We start from the raw sequence: 24,237 nt of genomic DNA, 5'->3' as shown, positions 1-24,237 counted from the left end.
CATACACACTGCCATAAACATACACACTGTCATAACAAACATACACACTGCCATAACAAACATACACACTGCCATAACAAAATAGACACACTGCCATAACAAACATACACACTGTCATAACAAACATACACACTGCCATAACAAACATACACACTGCCATAACAAACATACACACTGCCATAACAAACATACACACTGCCATAACAAACACACACTGCCATAACAAACATGCACACTGCCATAACAAAACGTACACACTGCCATAACAAACATACACACTGCCATAACAAACATACACACTGCCATAACAAACATACACACTGCCATAACATACACACTGCCATAACAAACATACACACTGCCATAACAAACATACACACTGCCATAACAAACATACACACTGCCATAACAAACATACACACTGCCATAACAAACATACACACTGCCATAACAAACATACACACTGCCATAACAAACATACACACTGCCATAACAAACATACACACTGCCATAACAAAACATACACACTGCCATAACAAACATACACACTGCCATAACAAACATACACACTGCCATAACAAACATGCACACTGCCATAACAAACATACACACTGCCATAACAAAACATACACACTGCCATAACAAACATACACACTGCCATAACAAACATACACACTGCCATAACAAACATACACACTGCCATAACAAACATACACACTGCCATAACAAACATGCACACTGCCATAACAAAACGTACACACTGCCATAACAAACATACACACTGCCATAACAAACATACACACTGCCATAACATACACACTGCCATAACAAACATACACACTGCCATAACAAACATACACACTGCCATAACAAAATGCTAAAGTGAGTGAAAATGTAAAATAAGATCAGTGAAAAAGCAGGGGCGCCGTGGGCACAACAGGAGAAAATATGAACATCCGTGGTCGCGGACCCTTGAACATCTTAAAAGATACCAGAAACTGCTGGAACAAGTATGGTCTTCGAGGGGAAACTGGACAAGTATATCCAACAAGTGCTAGGTCAACCAGACTGTGATGGATTTGTGGGCCAAGGGGTCGTCAGCAGCAACAGCCTGACTGAGCAAGGAAGTACAAACAAGTCTGGTCCAGGGACGGGCTCCGGGAGTAGAAAAACTCGAAATTCATCAGAGTAAAGGAACATGTACACTAGGAACTAGACTGACTTTATCTCTACCAGTAGAAAGGTTAAAGAACTGCTAAAATTGAAACTTCACCATTATTTATGTTCATGGAACTGCGGGCGGCGAACACTAACAGCTTGATCGATCAGGCTAGTAACCAGGAAGCCTGGTCTGGGACCGGGCCGCGGGGGCAGCGACTGCAGGTAAACTCCATGTCAATGGAGAAAGACTAAACCCGTGGGAGTCATACAGCGCTTGTGGACTGCGAGGCATTCAGACTTGATGCAAGGGAAGGGAGGCTCCAATTCCTTGCACCAAGAGCCCTTCATTGTCATTAAAGAACTTCTATCCTTGATGGAAACTTGCCACAGACGTGTTTCCTGTGCACGAGAGGGGAAGTTTCCGTGGGTGGTGGGGTGGCGGCTGTAAAAGGTTTAGTGGTGGCGTGAGGTTGTGAGTCACGTGGGTGGAGTGTTGGAGTTGGTGGTGGTGGTGGTGGTGGTGGTGGTGGTGGTGGTGGGTGGAGTGTTGGAGGCAGCGGTGGCGCCGGTGAGTCGCCTGCTGGTGCTGGTGTCGCCCGCCGCACCAGCCTCTCAACACATTTCCCCGACACTTCGTCGGCGTCTCGTATATTTTCGCTTAGATTCGACTTGTTCCTAGCACTGCTTAATCTGTTTATTATGATTCTTCCCCTTTGAATATTGGATTTTCTTTTTCTCTGGTAGGTAAAGATAGTCATGATATGACGACATATGCATGAATGGTACGATTAGGGTACGCAGTGATAGTTGTGTAGGCCTGTCTTGCTTCGCTTGTACAACTGACAGCCTCTGCACGTCACTCGTCTCATACCAAGAGATTTGCTGCAGTGTAAACCATCTAATGTAAACTGGAATGCTTTGTGTTCACATTTTTTTGTTAAACACTACACAAAAAGTTTTTTAGTCAAATCGATTTCACATAAACTACTCCGTATTATAATCTTTCGGTATATATATATATATATATATATATATATATATATATATATATATATATATATATATATATATATATATATATATATATATATATATATATATATATATATATATATATATATATATATATATATATATATATATATATATATATATATATATATATATATATGTATATATATATATATATATATATATATATATATATATATATATATATATATATATATATATATATATATATATATATATATATATATATATATATATATATAATTATAAGATGTAGTGGTTTGCATAGTTTGTGTCAGACGCCAGCTGGTATTTGGGGCAATGAGGCTTCGTCGGTAAAGGTCATGATTGTTGGCAGCTAAACTGCCATGCAGACGATAAGCTCGTTGATCTTGGCGGCATCTCTTTGTACGAAGAGCGTAGGTATCGGTGTGTGGATGAATCATAGGGAAGGAGCGAACCTGTCATGTACATCATAAAAGTTTATCGTATTCGTGTGTGGTGAGAACAGGTTCATCCCGTCATACAAGGCGCCATTATGCTGTCATGTAGAGTGCAAGTGTGGCTGCAGGCAGCACTAAGTCGTGAAATAGCAGGCTGCCCATGTAGTAAATTATTGTAAGGCTACGGCTGAGAACGCATTGACGTTTCCGCTAGTTGATTTAAGAAATTTTGTCAAAAATGGAATTCTCATTGTATTCTTGAAACTTTTGGTTCTGTAGTTAGTTCTATAATTAACCATGATGATCGTGTAAAAATATTTCTCGTGGATTTGTGTGCGGGGGAGGAGGGGGGCACAATTTCGTTCAGTAACCAGACAGTCAACTTTTTATCAGAGATCACCTGTCCGCCGAAGGAAACGGTGATATTAGTACTTAGCATGTTTAGTGAAGTAAAAATTGAGTTTGATGAATAAATGCCTCATTGGGTATTACTAAGGATCACTAGGATCAAGTTACGCTTAGGGCATGTATGTTCAAAACATTTTAAGGACACTAAAACTATCGAAACACTTAGGCAGGGGTGCTATTGTCTCTTGCTTCCTGAGACGAACATGTCAACCGCCCACCCTCCACTGGCTAGACCTACGCGGGTAATGGCAAAGGGCATCGATTTAGCGACCAGTGTTACAGCAGTTATCCACGTTGGGGTGAGGAAATAGTATACAGTAGAGGGAGGAAATGGGGTGGGTACACAGTGCGTGTTTGTAACTTGGATTCATTGTATTGATTAGATTACTAGTGCTGTTAATTGCCAGTTGAACGTTGTTGGGAGGTGTTAGGTGCATTTCCCCCCTACCCTGGATAATCAAGGCTACATACTTGAAGATGCCACATAACTATCAGGAGTAGTGAAGGAGTTTCCTAGCACGACATAGTGACGCCAGGGAGATAGACTATCACCCGCTTCTTGGAGCAGGGGATGAAGGACATAGTTGAGATACTCAACATTGTGTATTTAGTTTTCGCCGTAGAGCATCAGAAAACTGACAGACACCGTCCTCAGGTGATTCCTGTGTCCTACCTCACCTCCGTCTGAGATTGATTAGGCCTTGAGAAAAGGATGCCTGAAGTACGAAAGATTGTAATGTTCACTCCAATCTCTTTGATCTACATCTGTGCTGTTACCTCCATGAACCTTGCAAGGAATGCTTGTCAGGAGCCGGTGCAAGAACGTGGGATAAGTATATGTTCAGTAGGGACCAAGCGGGCGATGATGTGGAGAGAGTTGGTGAGAGGTCGTCGTGCACCTGGCAACGGTGTCGGCGCCAGGTAGTCGGGGCGCTGCGGACGACACCCTGATAAGTTTTCACGTACGGCCCCGACGCATGGCTAGGTAAACAACCTGCCGGGACAAATTAATATAAAAACACATGTCACCCCACCAGCATACCTTAGCATAACTTCCCAGTTACGTAGTTTTCTATTTCCCCGAAGGGTAGAGATTTTTTTATGATCTTTCTTTTTAAAGAGGTGCATGGCATTGCCTCAGGTATCTAGTCAAGTTTATTGAATACCTTGGCTCATTTATGGCGCAAACATTCCAATAGGATATAATGGTTACGTCACCTCTAAACACTTTAAAACCCATTTTCACTCTTACTCTGTCATGTAAACGAAAACTCTTGAGTAAGTGTTGGTTGGCAGAGTTCTACAGTCACTTTGCTTCCACTTAAACAACAACACATGCATACTATGCGAAGCAAGTTGTGTTGAGGTGGCCTTAGCTTGTTGCTCACCTGCTAGTACACACATGTACATTTGTGCGCACATTCAACGTGCACACGGACGTACAAATATGTACAAGCGCGACATCGTTTGTACACGCAGGTAAAATGTGTGTCATGCATGTAAACGTTTTCACATACTTTTTTATAAACTAGATATTTCCTCGTGTGGAGGTGTCCTCCCGCTACCATCACTGTGCATGGTGTCCTCCCGCTACCATCACTGTGCATGGTGTCCTCCCGCTACCATCACTGTGCATGGTGTCCTCCCGCTACCATCACTGTGCATGGTGTCCTCCCGCTACCATCACTGTGCATGGCGGACACGGAACATGTCTCATATGATTGTTACTGTATCAGCTGCATGTATAATGTGATGTAACACATTTCTTGCGTAATAGTATGTATACATAAATACATATAGTGATAATAGTTAAAAGGCGGGACAGGAGCTGTGAATGACCCCCTGAGGACACAACTGGGCAGAATGATAATTCCAAACTTTTTTTTTTTCTGGAGGAGGGGGGGACACAATCGATGCATAATGATTATCTGTCGCGTCAGATAATCTTTTAACCTTTCCTTCTCCCACCCTACAACTCTCTTTCCTTCTCCCACCCTACATTTTTTTTCCTCTCCCCACATTTCGACACCCATTTTTCGTAGTTCCTGCTCACTCTTACTCCCTTGTTCAAGGGAGGTTCCTTGATGCTGGTGAGAGACTCGGATTAAGGAACTGACTGTGCTTCAATTCTTTGTGTCGAGCCTGAATGCCTTCCATTTCCCCAGGCTCTGTACGACTTGTGTGTGTCTAGCACTCAGGAATATAATAATAATAATAATAATAATAATAATAATAATAATGAAGTTATAATTCGTAAAAGGAGCTAACATGAATTAACGACAGGAAAAAAAGGATATATTGAAATTTATAAATTATTCTCATGGTCACTGCCGGAGAGGAGAAAGGGAAATAATGGTGGCCGGGAGTTGGCTGGCTGACGGATGGGGATCCTGGAGTCTACCTGGAGGGTATTCCGGGGATCAGTGCCACCGCGGCCCGGTCCACGACCAGGCCTCCCGGTAGATCAGGGCCTGATCAACCAGGCTGTTGCTGCTGGCCGCACGTAGTCCAACGTACGAACCACAGCCCGGCTGATCCGGCACCGACTTTAAGTATCTGTCCAGCTCTCTTGAAGGCAGCCAGGGGCCTGTTGGTAATTCACCTTATGCATGGTGGGAGGCTGCTGAACATTCTTGGGCCCCAGACACTTATGGTGTTTCTATTAGTGTACCAATGGTACCCCTACTTTTCATTAGGGGTATTTTGCATCGCCTGTCCAGTCTTTTACTTTCTTAGGGAGTGATTTATGTGTGCAGATTCGGGACAATTCCTTCTAGGATTTTCCAAGTGTAGATATGTGGCAGGGTTGACTGGGAGGGTTGGCTGATGGGTGGAGTTAAAGGGATGGGTTGGGTGACGGTATTGAGGTTACAAGGAAACGTTTGGTATGGGGCTAGGAAGGGGGGGGCAGAGCGGAGGGAAAGGGAAGGTTAGTGCAATAGCTCGTCCTGAAAGAGACTAGCAATGGGAGGAGTGTTTGTAAGGAAAAAGGAGGTTGATCATGTTGGGGTTGACACGAAAGGGTTGTAATAATATTGGTAGAATTACCGCTCCTAGTGAACGAAACTTTGCCACATTTGTCGCAGTGATTGCAAGTGTGTTCTTTTTACCTAACAAATTGAGGGATGTTAGTGCAACAGTTCCGGGGGTTTGAGAGGAGGGAGGGGGAGGCAGTGGCTGCTGGCAGATTGAGGCGACTCATTCATTAGGCCTTGAGTGCGTGGCGCCAGGATGTCGTTGGGGGAGGGGGGAGTGCGCGTCCCACTTCCTCCCCCTACTTTACTCTCATCTTTCCCCCTCCCCCCCCCCAAAAAATAGTCATTTTCAAATCATTTGTTCTCTCTAGGCTGGAATACTGCTGTACATTAACATCTCCATTCAAAGCAGGTGAAATTGCAGATCTAGAGAGTGCACAGAGATCCTTTACTGCACGTATAAGTTCTGTCAAGCACCTTAACTACTGGGAACGCTTGGAAGCACTTGACTTGTACTCGTTGGAACGCAGGAGGGAGAGATATATCATAATCCACACTTGGAAAATCTTGGAAGGAATGGTCCCAAATCTGCACACAGAAATCACTCCCTACGAAAGTAAAAGACTGGGCAGGCGATGCAAAATACCCCCAATAAAAAGTAGGGGCGCCATTGGTACACTAAGAGAAAACACCATAAGTGTCCGGGGCCCAAAACTGTTCAACAGCCTCCCATCAAGCATTAGGGGAATTGCCAATAAACCCCTGGCTGCCTTCAAGAGAGAGCTGGACAGATACCTAAAGTCAGTGCCGGATCAGCCGGGCTGTGGCTCGTACGTTGGACTGCGTGCGGCCAGCAGTAACAGCCTAGTTGATCAGGCCCTGATCCATCGGGAGGCCTGGTCATGGACCGGGCCGCGGGGGCGTTGATCCCCGGAATAACCTCCAGGTAACAAAGACATGATGGTTGCAACTTCAGCTTATGACACCCCAGTGTCTTACCTGTTATATACCTTTGTTGAGTTTCTACTACTAGCCGGGCTCGTCTGGTGTTTGTTGGCCTGGTCAGCCAGGCTGTTGCTGTTGGTGGCCTGCTACCCCACACATCCATCACAGCCTGGTAAGACATGTAGGCACCGAGACGTTTACCAAGGACCCACTGGAAATTGTCACTCTGACTTTTTTGAGGGGTTATCCTAGGTAATTGTACTTCCGTGTACCTGTGCCTAAATAAACTTACCAAAGGAAACGTTTCACCATTCGTGGAGAAACGTTTATGTTCTTATGAGGAAGTTTGTAAGTCCAGCATGGACTTAATAAGACACGTATGCGAGTATTAATTAAGGCATTGAAAACGTTTCGCCCATCTGGTCCTTCTTCAGGCCCTACTGAAGTCCCTGGCGGGCGAAACATATGCTCAATGTCTTAATATCCACATACGTGTGTTACATATATTAGTGAGTCTGTGTTTGTGTGTGATTTGTTACTACAAAAGGTGTGTGATACATAATTACAAAGTTGGCTGAAGTTGTCTTCGCTGATCTCCGCTGACGAAGGAAAGTGACAAGCTTGACCTCCAGGGCATCCTCCCTCAACCTTTGATGAGCTCCTATATTTATATTCTAATAATCCTCTCTCTGGCTCGTTTGGGCATATAGTTTGCTTGTGTTCCTGCCTTATGGTCCCTTCTATATTAGTCGACTGTCTACCTGGACCACTGCTCAGTATCATGTACGTAGGGATCATATCACTCCTAAGAGAGAGATGTATGATAATAATTACGTAATAAATACGATAATAAATACCTCATATACTGGGGTGAGAGGTGTGGAAGTGTATAATAAACCCAATGAAAAACAGGGTTATAGTGCCACAATATGTTACAGAAGATATCAGAAACACTGCTGGGGCACGTGTAGAAATCTTTAAGGGGAGACTGAACAAGTATCTCCACTAAGTGCCAGGCTGTGATGGATATGTGGGCCAGCGTGCCGCCAACAGCAGTAGCCTGCTTAGTTGACCAGCCAAACACCAGTCAACACCAGGGCCGGGTTCTTGGAGTAAAACTCTCGAAATTCATCAGAGGTATGTCAGAGATGAAGGTACGTTAAGACTGAAGAGTACAACTTATGTCATTGTGGGGTGCTTGAAGCTGGTGCCACATACTCCAGAATTTACATATGGAATATAATATTCTGAATGGAGTTGTAACCTTCCTGGCTGGTACCGTCTTCGGGCACTTTGCCCCGGTTCCCATTTTCCTTCACATGATCTCTTAAGAATGCAGGTAAATCTCGCAATAATTTCTACATACATTCAGTATACACTAAGGTTTACTTTCGAATGTTTCTGAATACAGTAGCTGTTATTTATATAGTGTTTCCATTCCCATTTACGAGACCTGGTCTGAGACCGGGCCACAGGAGCAATGAACGATAAAACCTCTGGTAGATGTTATGTTCAACTGTAGCAGTTGTACTGGTGTAATGTAGTGAGCATATAAGGGTTACTGGTCTGTTTACCACCTCTGCTGCCAGTTTTTAATATTGGTACGTCATTGGCTGCCTTTCAACCATGCTTTACTTATGCTTACTGGCACCCCCACCCCTCCCATCACTCTCACCTACCTCAGACTCACAACTCACATTCTCTCTCTCTCTCTCTCTCTCTCTCTCTCTCTCTCTCTCTCTCTGAAAATTGAGAAAGCAAGAAGTCATAAAAATCATGTTTGACAAATACAACAAGGAGTGATATCACCCTGTCAGAAGTGCTCGTGAGCCAGACAGTGAAGGGATAATGGCAAGTGTTTTTTTGTGTTTGTGTTTGTGTGTGTGTGTGTGTGTGTGTGTGTGTGTGTGTGTGTGTGTGTGTGTGTGTGTGTGTGTGTGTGTGTGTGTGATTAGCGGAGGGACCTGGTTTGTCAAATATGGTTCTGATGTGTGCTAACAATTAATTATAACTAGCAAATCGACTCCTTATACAACCCACCCTATATTTTAGGCGCATTCGTGGGGATACGAACGTTCTCATGATGCCTCTCTGCCTCTCTCCGGCTTCCAGACTCAAGCCGCCATTTTTTTTCTTTTAATTCAAAGGAAATTGAACATCTCAATTGGAGGACAGAGTCCCTTGTAGATGCTGTGAATTCTCTTTTTTTTTTTTTTTCCTTTGTCTTCTGAACATGGGAGAGCGCTATACCCATAGGAGTTACGCAGTGCCTGGGGAAAGGGTGGATAACCTTTCATCCAAAGGGAGGGTAACCCCAGTTCCCTGGATCAAAAGATCTTTACTGACATCAAAGGCACGCCCATCCTTTTGAAGGGCTGTGAAAGGAGGCCAGCAGTATTGCGTTAGGGACCACCCTGTAGACACCGCCTGATTACCACCAAGTTGACGGCGGACAGTGGGGAAGATCCTGGAGTGGATCTGTCTGTGTGGCCAGTTTCCCGGCTGCTGTGATTACTCGCTGAGGATCCTGGTTTTGTGTGGCCAGATTCCAGGCTGCTCTGATCACTTGCTGAGGATCCTAGCTCTGTGTGGCCAGTTTCCAGGCTGCTATGATCACTCGCTGAGGATCCTGGTTCTGGGTGGCCTGATTCCAGGCTGCTGTGATCACTCGCTGATGATCCTGGTTGTGTGTGGCCAGTTTCCAGGCTGCTGTGATCACTCGCTGAGGATCCTGGTTCTGTGTGGCCAGTTTCCAGACTGCTGTGATCACTCGCTGAGGATCCTTATTGTGTGTGGTCAGTTTTCAGGCTGCTGTGATCACTCGTTGAGGATCCTGGTTGTGTGTGGCCAATTTCCCGGCAGCTGTGATCGCCCGGGGGAAACCCAGGGAAGAATATGGAGGTGCGTGCGAGGCCTTGTTGGCCAGGTTGCTCATTAGGCCTTGAGGCTGGGCGCCACATAGTCGCAACGCTGTGTTGGGTCCTCCCTGCTCAACCCATTCTTTGTATAATTGTGCTAGGTTGAAGAACCGATTACCTCATCTACTTTCATCGAATATCATCTCCGTATTGGCGAAAACCCAGACGTTGCATATACCTGGCGTCTATCTGGAGGGTATTCTGGGGGTCAACACCCCCTCTGCCCAGTCTTAGATCAGGTCTCAACATGTATGCAGTTCCTAATACTCTAACATTTTGTGAGTCGTGATTGGCGGCTTTGAAGGGACTTGAGCTAGAACATGACACAGCCACGCTGGTGTGGGATTCGTCTATAAAAACCCATATTTGTAGTCAGTGTTCGCCCATGCTAATCTCCCTATGATGCATAGAAATATACCTAGTTAGATGAATCCTACTAGAGCCAGGTGGTCCAGTAGTGGTTAGCACACTGGCCTGCTAGTTCTAGGACTCCAATGACATGAGTTCAAGCCTCAACCGTTCTGTGAGTTGTTCAAACCCCTTCCCCTCCCCTCCTACAACAAACCCCTTTCCTCAAGCCCTAGGACAAACCCCCCCTCCCCAGGCCGTAGGAAAACCTCCCCCTCTCCTGGCCCTAGGACAACCCGCCCCTCTCCTGGCCCTAGGACAAACCCCCCTCTCGTAGCCCTAGGACAAACCCCCATTAGAAACAATCCTAACCTACCAAACCAAGCGTAACGTAACATAACGTAACTTAGTCTAGCTAAACCAAACCTAACTTAAATTAAATGTTTTTGTCGTGGGGAGCTCTGCCACTTTTCCAGATGTATCATGGCCATTTTTAAAACATCCATATATGTAATTAAATTAACATTTCTGTAGATTAAATTAACATTTCTATAGGTTTATGTAACTCAGTCTAACTCAACTCAGTCTTAACTTGGTTGACATGCACAAAAGAGTATCTATAAGAGTGCAAGAAACGCTAAGAAATTAACATTGTGAACCACTTAATGGAATTATCGTGATAAAATTTGGATAGGCTTCCCTGCTACACTGTGGGGCACCTGTGACCATCCACTACACTGTGGGGCACCTGTAACCATCCACTACACTGTGGGGCACCTGTGACCATCCACTACACTGTGGGGCACCTGTGACCATCCACTACACTGTGGGGCACCTGTGACCATCCACTACACTGTGGGGCACCTGTGACCATCCACTACACTGTGGGGCACCTGTGACCATCCACTACACTGTGGGGCACCTGTGACCATCCACTACACTGTGGGGTACCTGTGACCATCCACTACACTGAGGGGTACCTGTGACCATCCACTACACTGTGGGTTACCTGTGACCATCCACTACACTGTGGGGCACCTGTGACCATCCACTACACTGTGGGGCACCTGTGACCATCCACTACACTGTGGGGCACCTGTGACCATCCACTACACTGTGGGGTACCTGTGACCATCCACTACACTGTGGGGTACCTGTGACCATCCACTACACTGTGGGGCACCTATGAACATCCACTACACTGTGGGGTACCTGTGACCATCCACTACACTGTGGGGCACCTGTGACCATCCACTACACTGTGGGGCACCTGTGACCATCCACTACACTGTGGGGCACCTGTGACCATCCACTACACTGTGGGGCACCTGTGACCATCCACTACACTGTGGGGCACCTGTGACCATCCACTACACTGTGGGGCACCTGTGACCATCCACTACACTGTGGGGTACCTGTGACCATCCACTACACTGTGGGGCACCTGTGACCATCCACTACACTGTGGGGCACCTGTGACCATCCACTACACTGTGGGGCACCTGTGACCATCCACTACACTGTGGGGCACCTGTGACCATCCACTACACTGTGGGGTACCTGTGACCATCCACGACACTGTGGGGTACCTGTGACCATCCACTACACTGTGGGGTACCTGTGACCATCCACTACACTGTGGGGTACCTGTGACCATCCACTACACTGTGGGGTACCTGTGACCATCCACTACACTGTGGGGCACCTGTGACCATCCACTACACAGTGGGGTACCTGTGACCATCCACTACACTGTGGGGTATCTGTGATCATCCACTACACTGTGGGGTACCTGTGACCATCCACTACACTGTGGGGCACCTGTGACCATCCACTACACTGTGGGGTACCTGTGACCATCCACTACACTGTGGGGCACCTGTGACCATCCACTACACTGTGGGGTACCTGTGACCATCCACTAGGACTGTGGGGCACCTGTGACCATCCACTACACTGTGGGGTACCTGTGACCATCCACTACACTGTGGGGTACCTGTGACCATCCACTACACTGTGGGGTACCTGTGACCATCCACTACACTGTGGGGTACCTGTGACCATCCACTACACTGTGGGGCACCTGTGACCATCCACTACACTGTGGGGCACCTGTGACCATCCACTACACTGTGGGGCACCTGTGACCATCCACTACACTGTGGGGCACTTGTGACCATCCACTACACTGTGGGGCACTTGTGACCATCCACTACACTGTGGGGCACCTGTGACCATCCACTACACTGTGGGGCACCTGTGACCATCCACTACACTGTGGGGTACCTGTGACCATCCACTACACTGTGGGGTACCTGTGACCATCCACTACACTGTGGGGTACCTGTGACCATCCACTACACTGTGGGGTACCTGTGACCATCCACTACACTGTGGGGTACCTGTGACCACTACACTGTGGGGCACCTGTGACCATCCACTACACTGTGGGGTACCTGTGACCATCCACTACACTGTAGGGCACCTGTGACCATCCACTACACTGTGGGGCACCTGTGACCATCCACTACACTGTGGGGCACCTGTGACCATCCACTACACTGTGGGGTACCTGTGACCATCCACTACACTGTGGGGTACCTGTGACCATCCACTACACTGTGGGGTACCTATGACCATCCACTACACTGTGGGGCACCTGTGACCATCCACTACACTGTTGGGCACCTGTGACCATCCACTACACTGTGGGGTACCTGTGACCATCCACTACACTGTGGGGTACCTGTGACCATCCACTACACTGTGGGGTACCTGTGACCATCCACTACACTGGGGTACCTGTGACCATCCACTACACTGTGGGGTACCTGTGACCATCCACTACACTGTGGGGTACCTGTGACCATCCACTACACTGTGGGGCACCTGTGACCATCCACTACACTGTGGGGTACCTGTGACCATCCACTACACTGTGGGGTACCTGTGACCATCCACTACACTGTGGGGTACCTGTGAACATCCACTACACTGTGGGGTACCTGTGACCATCCACTACACTGTGGGGTACCTGTGACCATCCACTACACTGGGGCACCTGTAACCACCCACTACACTGTGGGGCACCTGTGACTATCCACTACACTGTGGGGCACCTGTGACCATCCACTACACTGTGGGGTATCTGTGACCATCCACTACACTGTGGGGTACCTGTGACCATCCACTACACTGTGGGGTACCTGTGACCATCCACTACACTGTGGGGTACCTGTGACCATCCACTACACTGTGGGGTACCTGTGACCATCCACTACACTGTGGGGTACCTGTGACCATCCACTACACTGTGGGGTACCTGTGACCATCCACTACACTGTGGGGTACCTGTGACCATCCACTACACTGGGGTACCTGTGACCATCCACTACACTGTGGGGCACCTGTGACCATCCACTACACTGTGGGGCACCTGTGACCATCCACTACACTGTGGGGCACCTGTGACCATCCACTACACTGTGGGGCACCTGTGACCATCCACTACACTGTGGGGCACCTGTGACCATCCACTACACTGTGGAGTACCTGTGACCATCCACTACACTGTGGGGTACCTGTGACCATCCACTACACTGGGGTACCTGTGACCATCCACTACACTGTGGGGTACCTGTGACCATCCACTACACTGTGGGGTACCTGTGACCACCCACTACACTGTGGAGCACCTGTGACCATCCACTACACTGTGAGGCACCTGTGACTATCCACTACACTGTGGGATACCTGTGACCATCCACTACACTGTGGGGTACCTTTGACCATCCACTACACTGTGGAACACCTGTGATCACCCACTACACTGTGGGGCACCTGTAACCACCCACTACACTGCGGGGCACCCGTGACCACCCACTTCACTGTGGGGCACCCGTGACCACCCACTACACTGTGGGACACCTGTAACCACCCACTACACTGTGGGGCACCTGTAACCACCCACTACACTGCAAGGCACCCGTGACCACCCAATTTGCTGTGGGGCACCTGTGACCACCCACTACACTGGGGCACCTGTGACACCCACTACACTGGGGCACCTGTGACACCCACTACACTGGAGCACCTGTGACACCCACTACACTGGGGCACCTGTGACACCCACTACACTGGGGCACCTGTGACACCCACTACACTGGGGCACGTGTGACACCCACTACACTGGGGCACCTGTGACCACCCATTACACTGGGGTACCTGTGACCACCCATTACACTGGGGTACCTGTGACCATCCACTACACTGGGGCACCTGTGACACCCACTACACTGGGGCACCTGTGACACCCACTACACTGGGGCACCTGTGACACTACACTGGGGCACCTGTGACACCCACTACACTGGGCATCTGTGACACCCACTACACTGGGGCACCTGCGACTCCCACTACACTAGGGCACCTGTGACACCCACTACACTGGGGCACCTGTGACACCTACTACACTGGGGCACCTGTGACACCCACTGTGCTGGGGTACCTGTGACATCCACTGCACTGGGGCACGTGTGACACCTACTACACTGGGGCACCTGTGACACCCACTACACTGGGGTACCTGTGACCACCCATTACACTGGGGCACCTGTGACACCCACTGTACTGGGGCACCTGTCACACCCGCTGTACTGGGGCACCTGTGACCACCCATTACACTGGGGTACCTGTGACCATCCACCACACTGGGGCACCTGTGACACACACTACACTGGGGCACCTGTGACACACACTACACTGGGGCACCTGTGACACCGACTACACTGGGGTATCTGTGACATCCACTACATTGGGGCACCTGTGATTCCCACTACACTAGGGCACCTGTGACACCCACTACACTGGAGCACCTGTGACACCCACTGTACTGGGGTACTTGTGACACCCACTACACTGGAGCACGTGTGACACCCACTACTTTGGGGCACCTGTGACACCCACTACTCTGGGGCACCTGTGACACCCACTACACTGGGGCACCTGTGACACCCACTACACTGGGGCACCTGTGACACACACTACACTGGGGCACCTGTGACACACACTACTCTGGGGCACCTGTGACACCCACTACACTGGGGCACTTGTGACACCCACTACACTGGGGCACCTGTGACACCCACTACACTGGGGCACCTGTGACACCCACTACATTGGGACACCTGTGATTCCCACTACACTAGAGCACCTGTGACACCCACTACACTGGAGCACCTGTGACACCCACTGTACTGGGGTACTTGTGACACCCACTACACTGGGGCACGTGTGACACCCACTACTCTGGGGCACCTGTGACACCCACTACTCTGGGGCACCTGTGACACCCACTACACTGGGGCACCTGTGACACCCACTACACTGGGGCACCTGTGACACCCACTGTACTGGGGTACCTGTGGCACCCACTACACTGGGGCACCTGTGACACCCACTGTACTGGGGTACTTGTGACACCCACTACACTGGGGCATCTGTGACACCCCCTGTACTGGGGCACCTGTGACACCCACTTCACTGGGGCACCTGTGACACCCACTTCACTGGGGCACCTGTGACACCCACTTCACTGGGGCACCTGTGACTCCCATTACACTAGGGCACCTGTGACACCCACTACACTGGGGTACCTGTGACCACCCATTACACTGGGGCACCTGTGACACCCACTGTACTGGGGCACCTGTGACACCCACTGTACTGGGGCACCTGTGACACCCACTGTACTGGGGCACCTGTGACACCCACTGTACTGGGGCACCTGTGATACCCAGTGTACTGGGGTACCTGTGACACCCACTCTACTGGAGTACCTGTGACACCCACTGTACTCACCTAGTTGTACTCACCTAGTTGAGGTTGCGGGGGTCGAGTCCGAGCTCCTGGCCCCGCCTCTTCACTGATCGCTACTAGGTCACTCTCCCTGAGCCGTGAGCTTTATCATACCTCTGCTTAAAGCTGTGTATTGATCCTGCCTCCACTACATCACTTCCCAAACTATTCCACTTACTGACTACTCTGTGGCTGAAGAAATACTTCCTAACATCCCTGTGATTCATCTGTGTCTTCAGCTTCCAACTGTGTCCCCTTGTTACTGTGTCCAATCTCTGGAACATCCTGTCTTTGTCCACCTTGACAATTCCTCTCAGTATTTTGTATGTCGTTATCATGTCCCCCCTATCTCTCCTGTCCTCCATTGTCGTCAGGTTGATTTCCCTTAACCTCTCCTCGTAGGACATACCTCTTAGCTCTGGGACTAGTCTTGTTGCAAACCTTTGCACTTTCTCTAGTTTCTTTACGTGCTTGGCTAGGTGTGGGTTCCAAACTGGTGCCGCATACTCCAATATGGGCCTAACGTACACGGTGTACAGGGTCCTGAATGATTCCTTATTAAGATGTCGGAATGCTGTTCTGAGGTTTGCTAGGCGCCCATATGCTGCAGCAGTTATTTGGTTGATGTGCGCTTCAGGAGATGTGCCTGGTGTTATACTCACCCCAAGATCTTTTTCCTTGAGTGAGGTTTGTAGTCTCTGGCCCCCTAGACTGTACTCCGTCTGCGGTCTTCTTTGCCCTTCCCCAATCTTCATGACTTTGCACTTGGTGGGATTGAACTCCAGGAGCCAATTGCTGGACCAGGTCTGCAGCCTGTCCAGATTCCTTTGTAGTTCTGCCTGGTCTTCGATCGAGTGAATTCTTCTCATCAACTTCACGTCATCTGCAAACAGGGACACCTCAGAGTTTATTCCTTCCGTCATGTCGTTCACAAATACCAGAAACAGCACTGGTCCTAGGACTGACCCCTGTGGGACCCCGCTGGTCACAGGTGCCCACTCTGACACCTCGCCACGTAGCATGACTCGCTGCTGTCTTCCTGTCAAGTATTCCCTGATCCATTGTAGTGCCTTCCCTGTTATCCCTGCTTGGTCCTCTAGTTTTTGCACCAATCTCTTGTGTGGAACTGTGTCAAACGCCTTCTTGCAGTCCAAGAAAATGCAATCCACCCACCCCTCTCTGTCTTGTCTTACTGCTGTCACCATGTCATAGAACTCCAGTAGGTTTGTGACACAGGATTTCCCGTCCCTGAAACCATGTTGGCTGCTGTTGATGAGATCGTTCCTTTCTAGGTGTTCCACCACTCTTCTCCTGATAATCTTCTCCATGATTTTGCATACTATACATGTCAGTGACACTGGTCTGTAGTTTAATGCTTCTTGTCTGTCTCTTTTTTTTAAAGATTGGGACTACATTTGCTGTCTTCCATGCCTCAGGCAATCTCCCTGTTTCGATAGATGTATTGAATATTGTTGTTAGGGGTACACATAGTGCCTCTGCTCCCTCTCTCAATACCCATGGGGAGATGTTATCTGGCCCCATTGCCTTTGAGGTATCTAGCTCACTCAGAAGCCTCTTCACTTCTTCCTCGGTTGTGTGCACTGTGTCCAGCACATGGTGGTGTGCACCACCTCTCCGTCTTTCTGGAGCCCCTTCTGTCTCCTCTGTGAACACTTCTTTGAATCTCTTGTTGAGTTCCTCACATACTTCACGGTCATTTCTTGTTGTCTCTCCTCCTTCCTTCCTTAGCCTGATTACCTGGTCCTTGACTGTTGTTTTCCTCCTGATGTGGCTGTACAACAGTTTCGGGTCAGATGTGGCTTTCGCTGCTATGTCATTTTCATATTGTCTTTGGGCCTCCCTTCTTATCTGTGCATATTCGTTTCTGGCTCTACGACTGCTCTCCTTATTCTCCTGGGTCCTTTGCCTTCTATATTTCTTCCATTCCCTAGCACACTTGGTTTTTGCCTCCCTGCACCTTTGGGTAAACCATGGGCTCATCCTAGCTTTTTCATTATTCCTGTTACCCTTGGGTACAAACCTCTCCTCAGCCTCCTTGCATTTTGTTGCTACATATTCCATCATCTCATTAACTGGCTTCCCTGCCAGTTCTCTGTCCCACTGAACCCCGTTCAGGAAGTTCCTCATTCCTATGTAGTCCCCTTTCTTGTAGTTTGGTTTCATTCGTCCTGGCCTTCCTGCTTCTCCCTCCACTTGTAGCTCTACTGTGTATTCGAAGCTTAGAACCACATGGTCACTGGCCCCAAGGGGTACCTGTGACCACCCATTACACTGCATTGTATGAAGCTCCTCGACGAATAAACTCTCTGCATCAAGTGTTTTTACTGACTTGCTGGCGCCATACACTGCGCTCACTCCTGTTGGCTGGTGTTGATGCTCTCACCACACTGTTTTGGCACTTGTCAGTGCCAAGTAAGCTGTAGCACTGACTTGTCAGTACCAAATAAGCTGTAGCACTGACTTGTCAGTACCAAGTAAGCTGTAGCACTGACTTGTCAGTGCCTAGTAAGCTGTAGCACTGACTTGTCAGTACCAAGTAAGCTGTAGCACTGACTTGTCATTACCAAGTAAGCTGTAGCACTGACTTGTCAGTACCAAGTAAGCTGTAGCATTGACTTGTCAGTACCAAGTAAGCTGTAGCACTGACTTGTCAGTACCAAGTCAGCTGTAGCACTGACTTGTCAGTACCAAGTCAGCTGTAGCACTGACTTGTCAGTACCAAGTCAGCTGTAGCACTGACTTGTCAGTACCAAGTCAGCTGTAGCACTGACTTGTCAGTGCCAAGTAAGCTGTAGCACTGACTTGTCAGTACCAAGTCAGCTGTAGCACTGACTTGTCAGTACCAAGTAAGCTGTAGCACTGACTTGTCAGTACCAAGTCAGCTGTAGCATTGACTTGTCAGTACCAAGTCAGCTGTAGCACTGACTTGTCAGTACCAAGTCAGCTGTAGCACTGACTTGTCAGTACCAAGTCAGCTGTAGCATTGACTTGTCAGTACCAAGTCAGCTGTAGCACTGACTTGTCAGTACCAAGTCAGCTGTAGCACTGACTTGTCAGTACCAAGTCAGCTGTAGCATTGACTTGTCAGTACCAAGTCAGCTGTAGCACTGACTTGTCAGTACCAAGTAAGCTGTAGCACTGACTTGTCAGTACCAAGTCAGCTGTAGCATTGACTTGTCAGTACCAAGTCAGCTGTAGCACTGACTTGTCAGTACCAAGTCAGCTGTAGCACTGACTTGTCAGTACCAAGTAAGCTGTAGCACTGACTTGTCAGTACCAAGTCAGCTGTAGCATTGACTTGTCAGTACCAAGTCAGCTGTAGCACTGACTTGTCAGTACCAAGTCAGCTGTAGCACTGACTTGTCAGTACCAAGTCAGCTGTAGCATTGACTTGTCAGTGCCAAGTCAGCTGTAGCACTGACTTGTCAGTACCAAGTCAGCTGTAGCATTGACTTGTCAGTGCCAAGTCAGCTGTAGCATTGACTTGTCAGTGCCAAGTCAGCTGTAGCATTGACTTGTCAGTGCCAAGTCAGCTGTAGCATTGACTTGTCAGTGCCAAGTCAGCTGTAGCATTGACTTGTCAGTGCCAAGTCAGCTGTAGCATTGACTTGTCAGTGCCAAGTCAGCTGTAGCATTGACTTGTCAGTGCCAAGTCAGCTGTAGCATTGACTTGTCAGTGCCAAGTCAGCTGTAGCATTGACTTGTCAGTGCCAAGTCAGCTGTAGCATTGACTTGTCAGTGCCAAGTCAGCTGTAGCATTGACTTGTCAGTGCCAAGTCAGCTGTAACATTGACTTGTCAGTGCCAAGTCAGCTGTAGCATTGACTTGTCAGTGCCAAGTCAGCTGTAGCATTGACTTGTCAGTACCAAGTCAGCTGTAGCATTGACTTGTCAGTGCCAAGTCAGCTGTAGCATTGACTTGTCAGTGCCAAGTAAGCTGTAACATTGACTTGTCAGTGCCAAGTCAGCTGTAGCATTGACTTGTCAGTGCCTAGTAAGCTGTAGCACTGACTTGTCAGTGCCAAGTCAGCTGTAACATTGACTTGTCAGTGCCAAGTCAGCTGTAACACTGACTTGTCAGTGCCAAGTCAGCTGTAACATTGACTTGTCAGTACAAAGTCAGCTGTAACATTGACTTGTCAGTGCCAAGTCAGCTGTAACATTGACTTGTCAGTACCAAGTCAGCTGTAACATTGACTTGTCAGTACCAAGTCAGCTGTAACATTGACTTGTCAGTACCAAGTCAGCTGTAACATTGACTTGTCAATACCAGACATCACACTGACTGACTGGAGAGGTATGATGATACTGACAGTATGTAGACACATGCATAATTCAAGGACTTTAATGAGGAAACGTTTTATCACAAGTGGCTTCTTTAGTCATTCTAATAGACAAGAAACGAATAATAATAATATAGTGCCTGTCAGCATGGAGTAACATGTTAATTTTCTTTCGCCGCCATGTATAGAAACCGGATTTCTGTGGAATAGCCGCCATAATAAGAGTAACCAGCACCATTTTATAAAAATCCTGTTTCTATAGCATTTTCAAATTCTTAGCAAACCACTTACTACCCAACCTAGATACTACTACCCTCAGGCAACACCAGCCAGCAACACAACACTTTCACCAGGGAACACTTAATGTGTCACTGCTGACAAGGCCTTCTTAAATCCTCCTAATCTCATCTCTGACTCTCTCGTGAAGTTTGCCACTATAAATACCCGTTTCTTAGTTGTACCTCTGTTAGGAATGATGAAGCAACTTCTGACGAAACGTTTCTTCAGTAAATGTACAAGTGTCTGTCTACACTACACTGACTTCTTCACTGACAACTGATGTGTACTGAAGGTGTATGTATATCCGTGTATTTAATGTGTTCAGGATTGAGATATCCCTGATGTTAGTGTCTAGGTCAGGGATTCTCAACATTTCCTCCATCATTAACACCATCGACTTGATGTATTTCTCCATTAACCCCTTTACTTCCACACTAAAAATTTATCGCCATCATAAAGGGACAGAAAAACAAGGCCAAAAAAAAAATTTATTCACGTTTTGCATAAAAATAGCACACAAATATTTACCCCTTGCCATGTAATTTTTTATCTCCAAGGAGTAAATTTACCCCTGGTTGAGAATCACTGGTCTGGGTGGTTTGCGATTTTAATTTAATTGCCCTTGTGTAGTCCATATAAGTAATGGATGAGCACTACTGTAGGCCTACTATTTTGTTTAGACAGGTCATGTCGACAGACGCCCTTTCCCACTTATGTACTTTTCTAATCTATTTTTAAAGTTATCCAAACTATTCAGTTTTACACTGCTTGGCAGTGTATCACTCATTTACAACTCCTCTGCCAAAGCAGTGCTTTTCTAACAAAACAGTAGGTCACATATGTAGGTTCTGTTGTATAGCTCTTCATTAAGGGAAGGAATTTTAATGAAAGTACTTGATCCACGGAATTGGAGCTCGCTCTCCTTGGGATTAAACCGAATTGCCTCACATTCCAGACATTGCATGATCGTATTGATCTCTTGTTGGCAACATTTCTTAAGCAAAATTTACTTCTTGTGGAATTCGGTGATGAGTTAAGAGTCTTAATAGAATGCCATTAATAAACTGTTGTTATATCTGTGTCTGGTTTCGAGGGCTCTTCTGCTCCTTCAGTCTGATCTGAGTCCAGGCTTCTATGTTGACCATCTGGTCCACCAGGCTGTTTGTTTTAGCTGCCTGCCGTCTCGCATAACCATCACAACCCGGCACTTGTAGAAGGAAGCTGCCTGGCTTCTTATCAAGGGTTGCTATCTTAGCTCCGGCAGCATAAATTATAAATATAAATTTAATATAGAAAGCAGCTTGTTATGTAGAGCATTTCGGGCAAATTAGGTCAGTTTTGTCCCAGGATGCGACCCACACCAGTCCACTAACGCCCAGGTACCCATTTTAATGATGGGTGAACATAGACAACTGGTGTAAAAATGTCTGGGAAACGAGAGAATCTGGAGTGTTCCAAGGAATAGAGGTGTATCAACCAAGGTCAATTATTATTATTATTATAATCAAAAAGAAGCGCTAAGCCACAAGGGCTATACAGCGCTGCAAACCAAGGTCAAGTAGTACCCAGGAGCTGTGATTCGATCCCTCCAACTACATATAGGTGAGAACATGTGCAACATATGGGGAGCGATGCGTTTCTTAATAAAAGTTTCCCATCCCTTATATGAACGGAGGGTAACTCCAATTCCATGTATCAAGAGCCCTTCACTAGCATCAAGGCAACCTCCCCTTCTTGAAAGTTGAGATATTTGTAGAACGAGAGGATGGTTACCACAAGCACGACATTGTTCCGATACTGCTGCAAGTCTGACTCAACTAATATAAGCGTAGTCACGATTGCATCTGATGACACAAATTTAAGCAGCATCATATGAAGGAAAGTCCAACAGGCTGATATTTTTACTCTGTTATTGAATATATTTACAAGGGTTTTGGGGGGTACCTTGATCTAAGAAATTGGAGCTATCTTCCCTTCGTCGGATCAAACTTGACTACTGCTTATTTCACGTGAAAGGCGCTCAATGACGCCTACAAGTTCAGAGGTTCTCAGTGTTTATAATAAGTACGTACTGATAATTGTGAAGCAAAGTGCAATGAACACTAATCAACGAGAGAGCAAAACCCAAATGAGAAAAAACGAGGAAAAATTGTAGTTTGTATGTTTTGACCTCCAGTTGAGGAGAACCTCCAGGTTGAGGAGAACCTCTAGCTTGAGGAGAACCTCCAGCTTGAGAACCTCCAGCTTGAGGAGAACCTCCAGCTTGAGAACCTCAGCTGGAGTGCCAAGTATACATACAGACTCTGTATAGTCCTTGTGGCTTAGCGCTTCTTTTTGATTATAATAATAATAATACATACAGACTTCAGTCTTCCACGTTATTTATCTTATGTACGTTTTCCTCTCAGTAATAATGCTAATCAAGATTTTCTGTATAGAAGTGTATTCATTGTTATTACTTTTTTAAATGTACACTTTTTGGCTTTATTATTTATTATTTTCATCATCTAAATTTTATACAAGTTTATTCAATTTGATTTAAAGTACATGTAAGTGAAGTTACTCTTTCTTATTACAGGCTCAATTCCTTGGTGCCAAGTAGCTTACTGGGAAGGTCGAGACCGTGTGGGTCGTCTCTACCCTGTATGTACCCCTTCCCTGAACATCATGGGGGACACTCCTCATGGGGATGGCCTTTCTCTAGCTTCCCTGGCTGCCCATTCCCACACTACTCCTTCTGAACAAGTCAAAAGGACTAGGGAAAAAATTGGTCTCGGTAAGTATTGCTATGGAATTGATAGATTGTAATATTTTACATATATTTAAAGGAGGCTTTTGAAAAGTATATTAAGTAATAACTTGGTCAAGCTTATTGCTTGTATTATATTGACGGGAACTGCTAAACCCATGGGGTCATACAGCACCTGGGGAATGGGTAACTGTCAAATTCCATTCGCAGAAATGGAGGGTAATTAAATTTCTTAAGATCAAGAGTCTTTCCCCAGAATCGAGGTGCCTTTCTTGTATTGTTAGTTGAATTAAAAAGTTACTACACAGAGGCTTGCCTAGGAAAGTTTATTATTTGTCTCTTGTCACTTAGTTAATTCCATTTGTTATGTGAGATAAGTCCCAGGGTTTACACAGCTCTTATTTTTGCTTGGTTAATCCTTTAGCAGGAATCTTTCCTACAAAAGATGAAGACCACTTAAGTTAAACTCAGTGTAAAGGCAGAGAATGAGGTTGGGTATGATTGAAGCATACAAATAATAATTTTTTTTTTCAACAAGTCGGCCGTCTCCCACCGAGGCAGGGTGACCCAAAAAAGAAAGAAAATCCCCAAAAAGAAAATACTTTCATCATTCAACACTTTCACCACACTCGCACATTATCACTGTTTTTGCAGAGGTGCTCAGAATACAACAGTTTAAAAGCATACACATATAAAGATACACAACATATCCCTCCAAACTGCCAATATCCCAAACCCCTCCTTTAAAGTGCAGGCATTGTACTTCCCATTTCCAGGACTCAAGTCCGACTATATGAAAATAACCGGTTTCCCTGAATCCCTTCACTAAATATTACCCTGC

The 24,237-nt window shown here is 47.0% G+C and overlaps 1 protein-coding gene across 2 annotated transcripts in view; it reads left to right on the top strand.

Annotated features, from left to right (window-relative positions):
* LOC128690184 (mothers against decapentaplegic homolog 6) overlaps window positions 1-24,237 on the top strand; it is a 108,680-nt gene that overhangs the window by 78,978 nt on the left and 5,465 nt on the right. For both annotated transcript variants that reach the window (XM_070090438.1, XM_070090439.1), the window contains exon 4: window positions 23,226-23,423. In XM_070090438.1, the coding sequence (XP_069946539.1) occupies window positions 23,226-23,423 (198 nt within the window). The remainder of the gene's footprint in view (window positions 1-23,225; window positions 23,424-24,237) is intronic.

The sequence above is a fragment of the Cherax quadricarinatus genome, chromosome 32, assembly GCF_038502225.1.
Source record: "Cherax quadricarinatus isolate ZL_2023a chromosome 32, ASM3850222v1, whole genome shotgun sequence".
Taxonomy (NCBI): Eukaryota; Metazoa; Arthropoda; class Malacostraca; order Decapoda; family Parastacidae; genus Cherax; species Cherax quadricarinatus.
This window is presented reverse-complemented; position numbering and strand designations above follow the sequence as displayed.